The sequence below is a fragment of the Oryzias latipes genome, chromosome 24 (assembly GCF_053564925.1).
Source record: "Oryzias latipes strain Hd-rR chromosome 24, Olatipes_Hd-rR_3.1".
In the NCBI taxonomy this organism is placed as follows: Eukaryota; Metazoa; Chordata; class Actinopteri; order Beloniformes; family Adrianichthyidae; genus Oryzias; species Oryzias latipes.
In genome coordinates, this window is record NC_136260.1 from 6,619,028 (window position 1) to 6,638,344 (window position 19,317).

The following is a 19,317-nucleotide window of genomic DNA, read 5'->3' on the forward strand; positions in this document are numbered from 1 at the left end:
ATAGGAAAGTCTTTTTCTAATAGATACTTAGTGGATAATGGAACTCCACAAGGAAGTGTGATTAGCCCTGTGTTGTTTTCAATTATGATTAATGATATCTTTAATTCCATTGGATGCAAATTTGAGAAAGCATTGTTTGCAGATGATGGAGCCTTGTGGAAGAGGGGAAGAAATATTCATTATGTGGAGAGAAAAATACAAGACGCGATTACGGAGGTGGAAAACTGGTCATATGATTGGGGATTCAAATTTTCACTGGCTAAAACAAAATGCATGGTTTTTACTGGAAAACGTGAAACTGTTTTGAACTTAAATTTATTGGAAAAGTAATGGAGAAAGTGCATAGTTTTAGGTATCTGGGAGTTATATTTGATACAAAGTTGAAATGGAGAGTGTTGTGGTTCTGTGGGCGTGCCTCCGCAGTGACTACTCCTCACCTGCTTCTCATCATCTCGTCACCTGCAGCTCATTACAGAGATTATATATTCAGAGATGGAGCCGTCGGCAAACGCCAGATTATTGTGCCTCATGAGTGAGAATCTGCCAGCCCATGTATTTGCCTCCCTGGCAAATCTCCCTGCCTTCCTAGGCGCGAACTGGCAGCCACGCCTCTTTCAGTCTGCCCCAGGGCATCTGTGGCTACAACAGTAGCTTAACATCACCAAGTATGAATGAGGAGTGAATGAATAATGGACACAATGTAAGCACTTTGAGTGACTTGAAAAGCGCAGATAAATCCAATCCATTATTATTAATTTAGGGGATGGTTTTTTTTAATTTTTATTTATTTGTTTATTTATTTATTTTTGTTAGGTAATCCCCACTATGACCCACACTCCAACACAGTAGGTGGCGGTAATGCACCTTCACGTTGGTGCCTCCCGCCAATAAAACCACAAGAAGAAGAGGAAGAAAAAGAAGGCAGGCATGCAGGCAGAGAGAGCAGAGGAGGCAGTAGGAGCAGGTGGGCTTGAGTTGGTTCAGTGCTAGTTTGTTTGTCCCCTCCCCCCTTCTCTCTTTGTTCTTAGCAGGCTTATATCCAATACAAGTTGAATACAAAGTCTTGCTTTTCAATTGTTTAAGTATTTTTACCAAGAATTTGAGAACTCTGTTGCGATTGGCAGGGTTGACAAGTACTTCCATCTTCTTTGTTATTCAAAGAGACTAGGATCATTCTACGTAACATCAGTACCAACTGGCTTAACATATTCTGTCCACTTGGGCCAAATCATTAAAAGGTGTTGTTTATTTATTTAATCTTTTCATGTTTTTTTTCTGCAACAGAGTGTTTTTATCTTTTGATGGTTTGAGTTTTAAAGGACTGTAAATTACTTTTTTTTTCTCCCCACCCCCTTACCTCCTCTAACTTGAGACAAGGTGTATTCTTTCCCATTTTTGGCTTTGGGTTGGAAGTATATTGTGTGTAGGAAACACGTAAACATGCTGTGTTCCAACTACCGGTGAATCCCAGTCTGAGACGCATCCCGTGGAGGGTGCTCTGGACATATGTGGTCCAGGGAGCCTTAATGAGGGCTGTCCGGTCTCTGTATGACTGGAGCAGGAGCTTGGTTTCCATGGTTGGCAGTAAGTCGGACCTGTTACCCATGCATGTTGGACTCCAGCAGGACTGCTCTTTATCACCGGTTCTGTTAACAGTCTTTATGGACGGAATTTCTAGGCACAGCCAGGGACTGTAAACGGTCTTGTTTAGGTACCACAGGATTTCCTCTCTGCCCATTGCAGATGATGTTGTCCTGTTGGCTTCATCAAGCCATGACCTCCAGTATGGATTGGGCCAGTTTACGACAGAGTGTGAAGTGGCTGGGATAAGGATCAGCTAAGTCTGAGGCCATGATTCTTGACCAGAGAAAGGTAAGTTGCCTTCTATAGGTGGGTGGAGTGTCCCTGCCCCAGGTGAAGGAGTTTACATATCTTTGGGTCTTGTACACGAGTGAGAGAAGATCGGAGCGTGAGATCATCAGTTGGAATGGTGCAACATCCAAAGTCATGCGGTCGCTGTACTGGTCCGTTGTGATGAAGAGAGCCAGAAAGCAAAGCCCTGAATTTATCTGTTGATTTACGTTCCAATACTCACTTATGGTCAGGATCTCTGGGTCATGACTATAAAGGTCTCGAATACAGGCGGCTGAAACAAGCTTCCTCCATAGGTCGGCTGAGTGCACCCTTAGAGATGACAAGCTCAATCACCCAGAGAGAGCTCAGAGTAGAGCCGCTGCTCCGCCACATCAGAAGGAGCCAGTTAAGCCAGTGGCTTGGATATTTGGTTCAAATGCCTCCTGCACTCCTCCCTGGGGAAGTGTTTCAGGTGTGTCCCACTGGGCAGAGACCCTAGGGAAGACCCAAGACACGCTGGAGAGACAACGTCTCTCTATTGGCCTGGGAACACTTCGGGGTCCCTCCAGAGGAGCTGGAGGAAGTGGCCGGGGCGAGGGAAGTCTGGGCATCTTTGCTTAGAGTGCTGGTCCTGGATAAGCGGAAGATGGATGGGTTCTCACCTCCTTCCCGTCCCAACTCTCTCAAGCCACCCCTGCCCCTGCCCATCGCTCGACCTATCCTCCCACCCATTGTAGGGCAGAGTAAAAGTTTATGGTATTTAAAAGGCAGATCACAAGTTGAAGAACTTAACTTCTAGCAGAAAGCTGGAAAAACGAAAAAGACAAACATTGGATCTGTCTCCTGTAAAACCGTTTGCTCTCAAAGTTATGGCTGAAACTCCTGTCATTTGGAAAATACTGGTTTCCATTAGAATAGAATAGAATGCCTTTATTGTCACTTTCCACTTGAACAATGAAATTGAAATTTCAATTCAGTTTTTGTAAGGTGACCCCATCTGGGCTTCCAAGAATCAGTTAATGCATCTCTGTCATACTTCTCATTCTTTGAGTATAGGATGTGTTTTTTGAACAATTGTTTTGAGAAATTCCCACCTCCATACCGGTGAGTGTGTTTCCATGCGGTCCATGACTCCCTGCAGTTGTTTTTCCAGCCACATGAGGGCAGGATTGCTCTTTGGTCCGGTTGTCAGCTGCTACCTATGCATGTGTTTAACTTCACATGGGCCCTCCACTAAACTCCCATTACTCTGAGGCTGATGCGCAGCTTCCACCTCACACGCCGCACACTTCCTCCCTGTTTTCATCCTACATGTTTTTGTTCACAGCCTCTCCTTTTGCTCCACAGGACTTGATTGACAGGCTGATTGCTGTGAATTCAGACGTGAAGATCCATTCCCTGTTCCACTATGAGCAGTCTCACACTTTCGGTTTGCGGTGAGATTGATTTTTCTTTCATTTCTCCATATTACTTCACCACAGCAGCAAAGTACTGATTAAAAGATTAGCACCTGTTGACTGCACACATACTGGGCCGCAGCTCTGGCTTTACCCCACTCACATGCTTCTATATGCTGGGATGATACAGCACTGAATAGCTGATGAAAGGATTTCTGTGGATCAGAGTGAAAGCTGAGTACGTGTGATTAGTGGAGGAAGGAACCAAACAAAAAGGAGTTTAGCTTCTATTTCTTAATTTTTATTTTCTGTCTCAGTTTTTAATAACTAGGACTAAACTTGCATAATTTCAGATGTATCACACAACATTAGTCTAGAGTAAAAATTGTTAAAGTGCTGCTTGTGTCCCAGCGGTGTGCAGTAACCTCTCCTGGCTGCATGGCATTCCTTTGCATTTTTTTAAACACCTCTCACAATCACAAAAGCTGCAGCCTGCTTGGAGTCTTGCTGACTCACTCGGTCTGTGGCTGTCAGTCAGCCCACTCCCATTAACATCCAGGAGCCAAGTGAAAAGAACATGATGCTGTGTTCGTTTAGCGCCCAGAGTGACGGATTAACTGACAGACTTGCTCTCTGTAACCTCTCAGCTGGAAGCTAAATGTGCTCCGTTTGGCCCTCTACTATCATCAAAGAAAGTCCTACCACGATGACATTTTGACGCAGCACTACAATCACCAGTCACTTTAAACCTGGGCGGAAGATCTGATTTTAATATTTTTTAGATGTAACTTTGGCAAATAAAATTTGTCCATAAAATAGTTTGAAATCGACTTTAAAGTTTTAAATTCACAGCTGAGTTCTGAAGATTAAAAGGCTATAAATATATAACTGTTAATGTAAAAAATAAAAACAAAAACAGAACAAGATTTTTAATTGTGTCTGTCACAAAATGTTGCCGTGGCAACTATCCAAAAATACAATAAAAAAAAGAGGTTGAGCTACAGGAAAAAAATCTACACATATTTCTACATTAAGATTTTCAATCTCAATGCTTTTATTGTTTGGTTTTGATCTGGGTTAACAATGAGCAGTTTTTACTGCAGCTCCTGTCAGCTATGAAAAGTAAACGATGCTACAACTCACACAGTCTCACCAAAACTGGATAATAGAAGATTGGAAAAATGTTGTCTGGTCTGATAAGTCTCCATTTCTGCTGCCACATTCAGATGGTAGTGTCAGACTTTGGCATCCACAGCATGAAATGGTGTGGGGGATATTTTGACCATCGTTACAACTATGCAGCCTACCAGAGTATTGTTGCTGACCGTGTCCATCCCTTTCTGACCACAGTGTACCATCTTCTGATGGTTACTTCCAGTAGGATAAGGCGCCATGTCATAAAGCTGGAATAATCTCAGGCTGGTTTTTAGAACATGACAATGAGTTCACTGGACTCAAATGGTCTCCACAGTCACCAGATCTCAACCCAAAAGAGAACCTTTGGGATGTGGTGTAGTGGGAGATTGGCATCATGGATGTACAGCCGACGAACCTGCAGCAACTGTGTGATGCTGTCATGTCAGTATTGACCAAACTCTCTGAGGAATGTTTCCAGAACCTTGTTGAATCTGTGCCACCAAGGATTAAGGCAGTTCTGAAGACAAGAGGGGGTCCAACCCGCTGCTACCTACACTGATTCTGCAGAGAACATCGGCTCTTTACCAGTATAATTACATCATTTGAGTAAATAGTAAAAGAGTCATGGTAGTTCAAGAATGTGTTGGTCTTTGAAAGTCTTAAAAAGTTAAAGGAAACATTCTTCAATACAAAGTTCCTTCAGGTATGTTCAAACTCAGTGAAGGAAAGAAGAATATGAAAAGCTTCACATTTCTCACTCCACTAAAGCTAACAGTGTTGATAGCAGCTTTGCCGAGGTGACAGTCTTGCAGTTTGAAAAGCCATCATGTACATGGAAAACGGTGCCACTTCATGCCACCTTGTTAAAGGCCACTCCTGATTTTATGTCACTGTGTGCTTGGATGTCGGGGGTGGTGGTTAATCATGAGCTTTTCATGCTTATGGGTCACAAGAGGAAAGAGCCAGGGGCGATAATGAGACAGGGCATTGCCAAGGGGCTTTATTGGTTATATACATATTAATAATCCACACAGCTGAGAGGATTGCAATTCCCATCAAACCCACTCAAGCAAAGTGAACTCTTACATTAGAACCCAGAAGACTCATGAATAACACTTCATCATCCAAGATGCAACAATGGCCAGTCTCATTCAATATATTTATTATCCTTTGCTCGAAGCCCTTCCACTGCAGTGTTTATGGTTCGTACTGTATTGATCCCAGAGGGAAACAGGGGTGATCATCAGAGGGCATCTTTCTAAAGAGTAAAATAATAAAAAAGCAGCACATAAACAAGAGAGGAGTACAAAATAGTAGGAACAGCTGGTACTAATGAATAGGAGAACTTGACTGTGGTCATGAGTGCAAAGATGCTAATAGGCAGTTTCATCACAGACTGGGTTTGTGTAGCTGCACTTTAAATCCAGTATCCTGATCAATCCTCACAAGTGTAAAAGATGAAAGAACTCAGACAATTTGATCTCTTTGAAACTTTTCATGTCATTTCTACACTCACTTTGTAAAGAGCCAGTAGTGCCTTTTTAAAAGTAAATGTTAAAGTGTTAAAGCCTTTTTTGATCTTGAGATGTTGCTCCAGAATCTTTAACGGCTATGTTGGCTTTCTGATTCTGTTTATTCGGATTCACCACAGTGTCAACAAACTAGAAGTAGTATATTTTTTGTACCTCAATTATTTTAATTTGGATTCTAGACAACCCAATCAATTGTGCATTTTTATGGCTCTCATCAGTTATGTTTAAAATTTCCTATAAGTTGTGGCGGGACTTATTTTAACAGTTCTAAAATGATCCTGCTTGGGCCGTTCCAACAGCCGGCAGATCTCACCTATTCTCAGATTTCCAGGTAAGGTAAAGAGTTCATCACATATTTTTGTAAAAATGCCATCAAAAGGAAACTGACGATTAGTTTTGAATGGGCCCATCTTGGTCAGAAGTAACAAATGTTTACTGTCTATAAATCTAGGAATAAAGAGAAATTACCTTCTAGTCCAGAGGAGGGCACTGAGGGCCACATTCCTGCATGTTTTCCAACATAGCCTGCTCTGGCATGTTCTGATTGGCTGTACACACCTGAACCAGGTAATCAGCCGTGAGTAGGGCAAGAATATCTGGAAATCATGCAGACACACCGGCCCTCATGGCCTGGAATTGCCTACCCCTGTCTTAGTCAGGCCTGTCACAACTACCCTTACAGTTGGATACAAATTAGCGGCTGGGTAGCTTGGTTGGTAAGGTGGGAAGCTACCATGCAGGAAACCAGGGTTCAATTCCCGGAGGGGAATGAGCAATGGTACTGGGGGCAATTACCATATCAATGGCGAGCAGTTAACATCACCCAGTGAGGGTCCTTAGGCAAGACCCTTAACGCTACTGCCTCCCAAGCGCGGTTTCGGCTGCAGCTCACCGCTCTCCAAGGGGATGGGTCAAATGCGGAGAAAGAATTTCCCTTCCCTTCGTGGGATAAAATACAGTGTATAAAAAAAAAAAAAAAAAAAATTGTCTACAGGGCAAAATTGGGCAAACGTGTACAGGGCACACAGGCGGTCTGCAGGATATATCTGCTTAGTTAGCCCATAGACGAAATAACAATAATGCACATTTTTTATGGGCATGCTGCTGGTGTCAGATCATAGCAAACACTTCTACAACATGCATGGGTAAAGTAAGGGTGTATTGAGAGGCAGGCGTGTAAAACAATTTTCTATTTGTTTGACCCACACTAATACATAAAATGAAGGCACAAGGGGCCTGTTTGTCCAATTAGCCATTTGAAGAAAGTTATTGAGGTGTGAAGAGTAAATTCCAAACGATGTGCCGGTCCCCCTTTAGGGTTCATTTTCACTGTTCAGAATATGATAACCTGTCAAATGTTTGTATGAAAGAAACAAACAAGACATGATGTTATCATATTCTTTGGACCATAAAACCCACCTGATCATAAAGTAAAATATCAATGAACAAGGAAAGTATGGTCTATTTTCATACAAAAGGACTATCACGTGCATTAAGCGAAATAAAAAAATCACATAACACAATATGACTACAATACCAAGGATGCTCAAAGCAGCCAAGAGGCAGTTTTAAAAAACAACAACAGTGTGCCTTATTATGTGAAGCACTTTATACATGGATTAACTCTGGTTGTACTGTGGCTGGGTGGCTCGGTTGGTAAGGTGACAAGCTACCATGCAGGAATCCAGGGTTCGATTCCCGGAGGGGAATAAGCAATGGTACTGGGGGGCAATTACCATATCAATGGCGAGCAGTTAACATCACCCAGTGGGGGTCCTTAGGCAAGTCCCTTAACACTACTGCCTCCCGAGCGCAGTTCAGCTGCAGCTCACCGCTCCCCCAGGGGATGGGTCAAATGCGGAGAAGAATTTCCCCATTGAGGGATGAATACAGTATAAATTTATTATTTTTATTTATTTTAACCAAGGTTGGGTGTTATTGTAAATACGTTAACATGGCTAATGTGCAGCGGCGTCTGTGTGTGTTTTATTTTTTTTTACAGTGTTACTAATAAAGTCAGAAGTAGTGGATCATGTGAATACAATAACATGGCTAACATGTAGCCTGGTGCTGTGGAGCAGTGGTAGGGCGATCGACCTCTGATTCGGAACATTGCAAGTTTGATTCCCACCTTGTCCACCCATGTGTCAAAGTGTCCTTGGGCAAGACACTGAACCCCACCTTGCCTCTGGTGGAAGGTTGGCTCCAGTCTTCGGCAGCAGAGCCGCCATCAGTGCGTGAATGTATGTGTGACTGGATGAATGGGACTGTAAAGCACTTCGGCCCTCCGAGGAAGGTAGAAAAGCGCTATATAAGTATACACCATTTAAACAAGTTCTAGAGTTACTGTGACTGAATTTAATAAAGTCTGACTACCTCAGAGTCTTTTTTTCTCTCTTTTGCGCCTTATAGTTTGGTTCTTATATTTGACATAAGTTTGAAAATGGACTATTCATCGACGGTGCGCCTTATAAACCGGTGTGCTCCATGGAAATGCCATGGAAGACTGACGACATTAAGGGTCTGAAGCAGAATTGCAGGAGAGCAGAGAGAAGATACAGGAAGACGAAATTAATAAATCATAAAGACATTTTAAAAGAACAACTCAAAATCTACAATAACTCAGTTAAACGGGCCAGAACCTCCTATTTTTCAAAAATCATTTCAGAAAATAAAAACAACCCCAAATTTCTTTTTAAAACAATTGATATTGTAATAAACAAAGACTTCAACAAGTCCTCCATGCCATCATCTATTGCTTCATGTGAGGACTTCGCAGACCACTTCATGGGTAAAATCAATGCTATAAAATCAAACATTTCATCCATGCAATACACTGATCTTAACAGACCTCCAGCATTGATTTTACCAGAAGAAACACTGGGGAGTTTTGTCCTGGTTGATGCAGAGATGCTTGGTCGAGTTGTATCCCAAGTAAACATTACAACCTGCCTTTTTGATCCCATTCCCACTTCACTTTTTAAAATTTTTTATGGATTCTTTGAGTCAGAGCTGTTAAATATAGTGAACTGCTCTCTTCAGACGGGGGTCTTCCCCTCTGCCTGTAAGACGGCGGTGGTGAGGCCCCTTCTGAAGAAGAGTCATTAGATCCAAAAAAATCTGGAAAACTACACACCCGTATCCAGCTTACCATTTTTAAGTGAAATTATAGAAAAAAGTGTCGCTACTGAACTGCATGAGTTTTTAAATGCTCAAAATATTTTAGAAAAATATCAGTCTGGTTTTAGGAAAAGCCATAGTACAGAGACGGCTCTTTTAAAGATCGTTAATGATCTTAGATTAAACAACGACTCACAGAAATTTTCTGTTCTGGTGCTACTGGATCTTAGTACCGCTTTTGATACAGTAGATCACCAGATTTTATTAGACAGACTTAGGAGTCTAGTGGACCTCTCTGGAAATGTTCTTAAGTGGATTTACTCTTACCTGACAGATCGACACTTTTATGTAAGTATGGATACGTACTCTTCAGGAATCCATGAAATAAGTTGTGGGGTTCCCCAAGGATCGATTTTAGGGCCAATACTTTTTAACTTATATATGTTGCCTCTTGGGGAGGTCATCAGGAGTGACTTTCACAGCTATAATGATGATACACAGCTTTACATCGCCGTGTCTCCTGATGACCTTGAACCTGTTAACACTCTTTTAAACTGTATTTTAGATATAATGTCATGGATGGCAGAAAACTTCTTACAGCTCAACCAGGAAAAAACTGAAGTTTTAATCATCGGTTCTGAAGACAAGAGAGAGATGATTTTACCCCATCTTCATAATTTTAAACCTTCTCAATGTGTGAGAAACCTGGGCGTACTTTTTGACTCTGAGCTAAATTTTATCCCACACATTAAAAATGTCGTTAAGACAGGATTCTATCATCTCAAAAACATTGCCAGAGTCCGCCCGTTCCTCTCTCTTGGCAGCACAGCGGTGCTAATGCATGCTTTTATTTTCAGTCGTTTAGATTATTGTAATGCCCTGCTCTCTGGTTTACCCAAAAAGTCTCTTTTAAACTTACAACTTCTACAGAACTCAGCGGCACGAGTTCTGACGAGGACCAAAGGGCGGGAACACATTACACCGGTTTTAAAGTCGCTGCATTGGCTCCCTGTGCGTTTCAGGATTGATTTTAAAGTTCTTTTAATGGTTTATAAATGTTTTAATGGTCTTGGGCCTTCTTATTTAAATGATATTATTTTAAAATATGAGCCCTCGCGGACCTTGAGGTCCTCCTGTGCTGGCCTCTTAGTTGTTCCCAAGGTGAGGACCAAAACGTATGGTGAGGCTTCTTTCTGCCATTACGGTTCTCGCCTGTGGAACAGCCTGCCGGAGAACCTCAGGGCCGCAGAGACTGTTGAGGTTTTTAAGAAGAGGCTCAAGACCCACCTTTTTAATTTAGCTTTTAGTTGATTTTAAGTGCTAATTTATTCTATTAGTTTTAGACTAGGCTATTTTAGGTATTTAATTTCATTTTATGCATCTTATTCTCAATTTTATGTTTCTCTATGCATATTATGTCTTTAATTTTAGTATCTTATCATGATTTTAGCCCCAGTGTTTCTTGTGAGGATCTTTTCCTCCAGGGCTTGCCGGCTTGGTCGGTGGTTGTTGCTGCAGTTGTCGCCCTTGCTGGGACAGCTGGAGTTTAACTTTGCAGCTTCACGGCTGTGAAGTGGACCCCAGTGTTGTCCCAGTCTGGGTGGGCGCTGTAGCGATGCTCCCATGGCCAGCCTGGCTCCTGGTATGAAGAGATTCCCAAATACTGTTTCCTCACAGCAGAGCCGAGCCAAACTTGTTTGTTTGTTTGCTTATTTATTTATTTATTTATTTAAGCGACATAGTCATCATTCTTTGTACGTGGGGGCCATGGGTCATATGTTTTAATGGAGAGGAGTGGGAAGGGTGGGTTGGGTTTTTACTGTAATATTGTGTGTTTTCTGTTTTTAATGTTAAAGCGCTTCGAGCTGCACAAAATGCATGAGAAGCGCTATTTTATAAATAAAGTTTGATTTGATTTGATTTGATTTGATAAACTGCGGAAAATACAGTTAGTCAAACTTTATAACACATAAAATACAAGACAATATTTTTCTTCATTATGTTGAAAATGTTGAAGCACGGCAATCATCACTCCAACAGACTCTTGACTACAGTACCCACAATGCTCCAACAATCCATCAAGCAGTGCAGCTTTGTAGTCTCCCACAGTCATAGTAAAACATTTGGACAGATTTTGAGTGTCATGTCCATAGAAAGTCAGTTCCAAGTCAGTAAACACAACCAGATTTCGCCCTTAAAGAGCACTGTCACTTTTTTTTAGAAAATTAAAGGAATTTATGTGTGCTTTATGATCCAAAAATCGATTCCATCTCTTTGAAAAAGTGTCTTTTTTTCTTAAATTTAACTGACTTCTTTTAACTTTACCAACCAAACGTTATTAATGTGAATGGACACAGAAATTAAACACTATTCAGACTTTTTGGCACAGCGTTTAGAAATCTCTGTATTCTTTTAGGTAACAATGTCCTCTTAAGAACACATTGCTGCATAATCTGTAACTTTTCTAATTGTGTGATTTTCTTTAGCAACATTCTTTGGGATGGTTTGAGGCGAGAGATTTTTATGAGTCTTGCTCCGGCGCTGGTTTTTAAATGAGACACAGAAACTGCTTCACCCGAGGGCCAACACAGACGTATTACAAGCTCATGTTATTATGTGACCCTGGCAGACGAGGGAGTGAGGGATCTAGCCTTATAATGTGCTCAGGTGTTCATACATCAAGTATGCCAGATAATGAATAATAGATTACAGCTCTAGGTTGTTCTTTTGTTGAATAGTGTGTTTGTTTTCACTCAGAATGTCTGTTTTTCTCCATGGAGTCCATGTCTTATTGCTCATGTTTGAATTTCAGATCCATTATTTGGTCTGTGTTTGAGCTATTTTTTCCTTTTTAGTTTTTAGCAAATGTATATTTCTTTTCTCTACCTTCCGTTGAAGTTTTATAAAGTCAGAATTGATTGTATTTACAGTTGTGTGCCTTCCGCCCCAAAAGAAAACTTAATCAAAACAGTTAACAAATGAGGGAAGTTCAGGTCAAGAAATACGTTTTAAAGAGACTCAAACGTTCTGATCCATCCATCAATCCATTTTCCTCCACTCTGCTGAACCGGGTAGCAGTCGAAGCAAAGACTTCCAGACATTCCTCTCTGCGGAGTTTCTCCACAGAAATCCAGAGGAATTCCCAGGCAGACAGAATCTCTTCAGTGTGTCCAAGGTTTCCACTCAGTGATTTTTAAGCCCAGAACACCACCAGGGGAAGTGTCCAGGAGGGATCCGGAACAGAATTTACCCTAACCCCTGAGCTACCTCTGCTGGCTCCTCGTGATATTGAGGAGCAGTGGTTCTATTCTGAGCTCCCTTGGGTGACCAAACTCCTCCCCCCATCTCTAGGGGAACAGGTGTTCCCCTAGAGATAGGGGCAGCTTGTATCTGGGACCTCATTCCTTCAGTCATGACCCAGAGCTCATGCCTAAAGGTGAGAATTGGAACGAAGATCAACTTGTAGATTGAGTTTTCTCCTCATGTTCTTATGTTCCCTCACTCGTGAACAAGACCTCTAGATAGTTAAACTCTTCCATTTGGCACAGGAGCACTCCACTCACCCAGAGAAGGGCAAACCACCTGATTTCGTTTTCACACTCCACTCACCTTAAATTGAAGCACCTAAGTGATTGTTTTCATGTTCATTATTTTGAACTCTTTTCAAAAATAGAACAAACATTTTCTCACCACTTTCCTCACAGCAACACCACAAAAATGATTGTTCAAACATAAGTCTCCACTTTTCTGGACTCCAACAAGTTCCATCAGATACAACCAGTGAGTGTGACGTTACCCTTGGAATATGGCCTACTTATGGCTCCAACAAAATTAAGTCAAATTAGTTGTGATTTTCTTTGCAATATATAAGCCACCTTGTTGGAATCAGACGGTATCAATAAACAGTGATTGTGAGAAGTCATGAGAGGGAAAATCATCTCTTATTCAACGCATAAAAAACGCAAGGAGAAAGCAGATTTATTAGAATTAGGAAATAAAATAAAAACTCTGGATACTGCTTATAATGCTTCTGCACAGGAACACATACTGGGGGACCTGAAAAATTTAAAGCTGCAGTTAAATGACATCATCAATAAACAAACACAATTCCAGATACAAAGGCTTCGACTGGAAAGATATGAAAACTCAAATAAATCTGGCAAATTTCTAGCTAATCAGCTTAAAATTAATAAAGAAAAATCAACAATCACTTCGATTATGGACCAAACAGGGAATGTCACCCAAGACCCGGTAAAAATTAATAATGCGTTTAAAGACTTTTATCAAAACTTATACACTCCACAGATCAATCCATCAGAACAAAGCATCAACTCATTTCTCAACAATATAAACCTGCCCAAGTTAAACGAAGATCAAATCACAAATTTAGACTCTCCGCTCTCGTTGTCTGAGCTTCATGAAGCTCTGTTACTTATGCCTAATGGTAAAGCACCAGGGCCTGACGGCTTTCCTGCAGAGTTTTATAAGGAATTCTGGGAACAACTGGCACCAATGTTTTATAAAACGGTAAAATTTATCAATGAAAGCCAATCTCTACCACCTAACATGAACTCTGCCAACATTATCCTTCTTCTAAAACCAGATAAAGACCCCACGAGTCCTTCAAGCTATCGCCCCATTTCTTTAATTAATGCAGATGTAAAAATTATCTGCAAAGCACTAGCACAGAGAATAGAAAAAGTCACTCCTCACATAATTGACTTTGATCAAACTGGATTCATCAAAGGCAGACACTCGGATGATAATGTCCGCAGACTCGTTAAAATAATAGACTTTGCCACCATCAAAAACCAGGAAATGACTATACTATCACTGGATGCTGAAAAAGCCTTTGATAGAGTAAATTGGAAGTTCCTCATTGCTGCCCTCCATAAGTTTGGGTTTGGAGAATCATTAATCAATTGGATCAAAATATTATATCACAACCCCAATGCATCAGTTAGAACTAATAAACAGACTTCCAACAGGTTTTTTCTTGGAAGAGGAACTAGACAGGGTTGCCCACTCTCCCCCTCTCTTTTTGCAATATTTATCGAGCCTCTAGCTGCAGCAATAAGACAGAATGAGAGTATTAAAGGAATTAAAACCAAACACAGCCATCATAAAATTAGTCTCTATGCAGATGACATATTACTGTTTTTAAGTAATATACATTCTGTAAATGAAACGGCAACAATCATTAATGAATTCTCTTCTATATCAGACTATTCCATTAATTGGAATAAATCTGTTTTATTACCTCTGAACAGTAATGCGGAGCAAGGACTCACAATACCAGTTAAATCAGGCAATATAAAATATCTAGGTATTTATTTTTCCCCCAAAATATCAGAACTGGTGCAGCTAAACTACACCCCATTACTGAAAAACATACAGGACGATCTAACACGCTGGACCAACCTGTCTTTGTCCCTTATGGGCAAGGTAGCCACGGTTAAAATGAAAATCTTACCCAAAGTTAATTATCTCTTCTCAATGATTCCCACACAACCGCCATTAAAATGGTTCAAAACATTAGACTCATCCATATCAAGCTTTCTATGGAACAATAAACCTGCAAGAATTAGTCTAAAAACTTTAAAATCTGCAAAAAGCTGTGGAGGATTAGAATTACCTAACTTCCACAATTACTTTCTTGCAAATAGATTACAATACATCTTAAAATGGTTAAAAAATAATCCAGAAACCAACTCATGGTTAGACTTGGAACAGGCGTTATGTGGAAAGATCAACCTGTCAGATCTTCCATTTATTAGTCAAATAGTTAAAAAACAGGATTGTTTCAAAAGTATTAATATAAATGCCACTTTAACAGCCTGGTGGGAATTTCTCAAAATATCAAAATCATCAATTCAACCGTGCAAAATGACACCCATCTGGAACAACCCAGACATCCTCATAAACAAAAAAATTATCCACTTCCCAGCTTGGCAAGCAGGGGGCATAAAACAACTAGAGCACATAATTATTCAATTCAATTCAATTCAATTTTATTTGTATAGCCCAAAATCACAACAACAGTCGTCTCGATGGGCTTCGAAGTAAAACATGAAATCAAAAGGATCACGAATACAAAGAGTTCAATAGGAAAATACTAAAATGAACTAACAAACTGACTAAGCTATACTGGCATCCCTGCCCTTAGACCCCCCTTCGCGGTAAGGAAAAACTCCCAAAAAAACCGGATTGCGGAAAAAACGAAGAAACCTCAGGGGTGCCCACATGAAGGAGGGATCCTCCCCCAGGACGGACAGGCGATTTACCAGAAATCTTAGAGAAGAATTAACTTATCTAAATCTACAACTACATATATAAAAGTCCAGCAGACGAGCTTCATCCAGCCGTGGTTATCGGGACAGTCAAAGGCGCGAGTCGAGCCGGAGACAGGAACCACAGCCAGGTGTAGGAGCAGGAGCAGAGACGAGGTACTCGGTCAGGTACAGAGCAGAGACGAGCCAGAGATGAGCCAGAGGCAGGATCCACAGCCAGGTGTAGGAGCAGGAGCAAAGGCGAAGTAAACGGTCAGGAACTGGAGCACGGATGAGCCAACTGGAGTCTGGAAGCACTCCCACTCCCCAGGAGGGGAGAGGAAAAGAGGGACAATACATGAATCGCACTGCACCAAACAGAGGCATGGAGAACTAAATGATAAATTATGATCAAGAATAGAGGAGAGGAAGGGTAGAAGTAAAAAAGGAAAGAGGACAGAACCCCAGTGTACCATAGTTACCCCAGCTTCAACTTCTAGCAGCCTTTTAAAAGAAATAGTTATTATTAAGTTTAATTTAAACAAACTAACATTAAGTTAAATAATCTCTGAATACTAAGTAGTCTGACAATAAGCCTGTCCAAAGAGGAATGTTTTCAGTCTAGCTTTGAATGTAGAAACTGAGTCGGCCTCTCTTATATGAGCTGGGAGTTTATTCCATAAGACAGGGGCTTGGTGGCTAAACGCTCTACCTCCAACCGTACTTTTACTAATTATTGATAGAAGATTCATAACTCCCCAGGAACTTCAAGACAAACATGGAATATATAACTTCTTGGAATATCAGCAACTTAAATCAATTATTACTAAAAAGTTTAAATACAGAGACAACGATTTAAAGCTACCAGATGTAGTTACCACTCTGATCAATTTCTCAATGAATAAAACCCTCTCCAAAATATACAAACTTTTATGTAATTTAGATAACAATATTTCACTTCCGACAACAAAATGGGATGCGGATTTGAGCATCAGCACAGATGAAAGTTTTTGGTCAGAACTTTGTCTAAACACCTTTAAAATGACAAAAAGTCCAAATCTGCAGCTAATCCATTTCAAAACTCTTCACAGAATTTACCGTATTTTCCGGACTATAAGTCGCACCGGAGTATAAGTCGCACCAGCCCAAAAATGCATTATAAAGTAGAAAAAAACACAGATAAGTCGCACTGGACTATAAGTCGCATTTTAACTTTCACAACCTTATATGACACAATCATAGCAGACTGTTTATCTAATAATTTCACAGGAATTTTTTCTCAAACTTATTTATTTATTCTTTAATGAAGCATTATTGGCCAACTAATACTCTGTTTTCATCCTGTTTTTGTAGAAACAGTTGTCATTTTTATTGCATTTCTGAATCTATGAAATCATTGGAAAATAGAATATTATGTTGTTAGCCTTCAAGATCTTACTGTAAAAAAAAGTTTGCTGATTCTCTGAGTCACTTAACATACCTCATACATCAAATTGACCCAGGAACATCATCTCTGTTCCTCACAAATGAACATAACAGGAGAGTTAACAATGTATTTATTTCAATTTATTTCTAATATAAGTCGCTGCGGAGTATAAGTCGCACCCCTTGCCAAACTATGAAAAAAAGGGCGACTTATAGTCCGGAAAATACGGTACTACACTGGACAGAGGATGTTCAAGATGGGTCTCAGTAACTCAGACATTTGTCAGCACTGTGACAGTAATCTACCCGACAATTACATGCATGCACTATGGTTCTGCACGCCTGTCCAGGCTCTCTGGCAGCAGGTATGTGCCGATCTATCAGTCTGGCTTAAGGTTTCAATCACAGCTTCACCGTCACTTTGTGTGCTTGGTGACATGAGTGCCATCGATGTAGAAGGAGGATTAGGCTCTATCATTTTCATAACTCTTTGCATTGCTAAAAAAACTATTTTAATAAATTGGAAAAGCAAAAAAAATATAAATATAAGTCAACACAGAAATCTGCTGCTTGATCATATCAGCTTGGAAAAAATGTCAGCCCAAAGTTCAAGTAACTTTGGGCTGAAAAAAGAATTCGGTCTCTCTGGTCTCCCATAGCTAACTCCGTGACTTAGAGGGTGGGGGGGGCATGGTCGTCGCTGCTCCTTGCCCTTCTGCCGTGGGCCGGGGTGGGGGTCGGGGCCTCCGGTGCCTGGCCGGGGGTGGTGGGGGCTCCGTTGGTCGGGGGGTCGGGTCCGGCGCCTGGGTGGGGCGGCCTGGGGCGCTGCGTGGTCCTCTGGGCTTGGGTGTGGGGGTGCGTGGTGGGGGGGTGGGGTGGTGGTCTGGCTTGGCTTGGGGGGGTGGTCCCTTTGCCTGTGCTGGGGGGGGTTGGCGGGGGGCGCTGCTCGGGGGGGGGGGGCCCAGCGGCGCTGGATGGGCTTCCCGTCTACACCTGGGGCTGGGATCGGCCCTTCCCTGGCTCTGGGGCGGGACGGGACAACCCTCTTGGGGCCCCCGGTCGCTCTGGGTGTCATCCGCTTCGGCTGCGGGGTCTGGGCGTGGGGTGGGGTGGGGGTCTTGTCGGCCCTGTCCTGTGGGGGGGCATTCTGGGGGAGGGGGGGGGCACTATTGGTACGGGGCAGGGGGGGTTGACGGGTCGGGGTCTCCGCTGAGGCCATCGGCGGTTTCCCCGGCCGGTTGGCTGCCTCGGTCCCGTCGAGGCCTGACCAGAGCTCTTCTAGGGCCGGCGTTTGGGGGTGGGGGCCTGGGCTTGCTCCGGGGGGGGCCGGCGCTTTCTGGCTCCCCTCTCTCTGTGTGGGGTGGTGGTGCTGGGCCTGGGGTGTCTGCGCCTCCGGGGGTGGGGCCCCGGGGCGGGGTGGGCCTGGCCCCCTTGCTGGGGGGGGCGGGGGCGGGGCTGTTTGACCACTGGGGGACAGTCTATCATCTGTCCCCAACTTACCCCCTTCCTCATATAACCTCATAATAGGGTGAGGGGGTGGGGGGCTTAGCCTGCTGCTTCATGGTCTTATCCCCCTTCCCCTCCTATTATCACCCCCTACCCCCCCTCTCTCTAACGTCCCTCTCTCTTCTTCCCTCCTTTCCTTTTCCGTCCGGTCCAACACAAAAGATTTTCAAATATGATTAAAATGAATAAAGTTTGGCCTCGATTACAAAAGGAGTTTATTCAGACATACCTTTGGTTTGTCTGAAGATTAATAACCCCTCTTGTTAAAGTAAAATATGTCCAACCCAAGAGGCCCTCAGCTCTCATCTGACTGCCCAGCTGTTGGACAGGACAAGTTAAAAAAAATATAAATAAATAAACAGTGATTGGTAGGAGTCGGTCTGATCTGATCTGAGTGTTTCTATGGCAGCTGCTCACGTCAGTCAGGAGTGAGCTTGTTGGAAGCCCACACCGCTACCACTTGAAAGCAGACTAGGGAGAATCTTTCAGAGAAATGTTTGACGCATTACCTAGCTTTATTAAGGGGTATGATTGGTCAGTTTATAACTTAAATAACTTACAAAAGAAATAAATGAGGATGATCAAAACATGTTTAATCTGAGCAAGAATGTTTATTCTGACCAATAAAATGACTGAGTCATAGCTTTTTATTTCTCTATAAAAGTCTATGGGATTTTTGCTTCTTGGAACCAGTGGTACTTCCTGTTTGGAGCACAAGGGAGGAGGGGTCTCATGGTCCATATACAGTCAATGGATGAAATACCTCAGCCCATAGGTCTTTTGGTTAAAGGGCTTATATCATGCTTTTCTTAAGCCTTTCAGAGTAAACTGGATCCATTTAGATAATATACTACCTCTGCCACACTAAAGAACAATTTTTTTTAACAAACTGAGTTATTATTACAGTTCATTTTCATACCCAGAAATAAGACGACTCAATCTCTGAGGTCCCGCCTTTCTCTCCTTGTGGGTGCCGCCCATTTCATGACATCAACCTAGAATCGGCCTCAGCAGCGTGTCTGCCTTTCTCCAACGAAAACAAACAACATCCAAACTTGTGCAAAGATGGATGTGCAT

The 19,317-nt window shown here is 42.1% G+C and overlaps 1 protein-coding gene across 1 annotated transcript in view; it reads left to right on the forward strand.

Annotated features, from left to right (window-relative positions):
- Window positions 1–493: 493 nt before the first annotated feature.
- The window catches only part of LOC111947117 (protein broad-minded-like), a 79,046-nt gene continuing 60,222 nt past the window's right edge, over window positions 494–19,317 (forward strand). Inside the window, exons 1-3 of the mRNA XM_078942573.1 lie at window positions 494–964; window positions 1,744–1,872; window positions 3,202–3,290. Of these exons, the coding sequence (XP_078798699.1) occupies window positions 1,852–1,872; window positions 3,202–3,290 (110 nt within the window). The 5' untranslated portion in view covers window positions 494–964; window positions 1,744–1,851. The remainder of the gene's footprint in view (window positions 965–1,743; window positions 1,873–3,201; window positions 3,291–19,317) is intronic.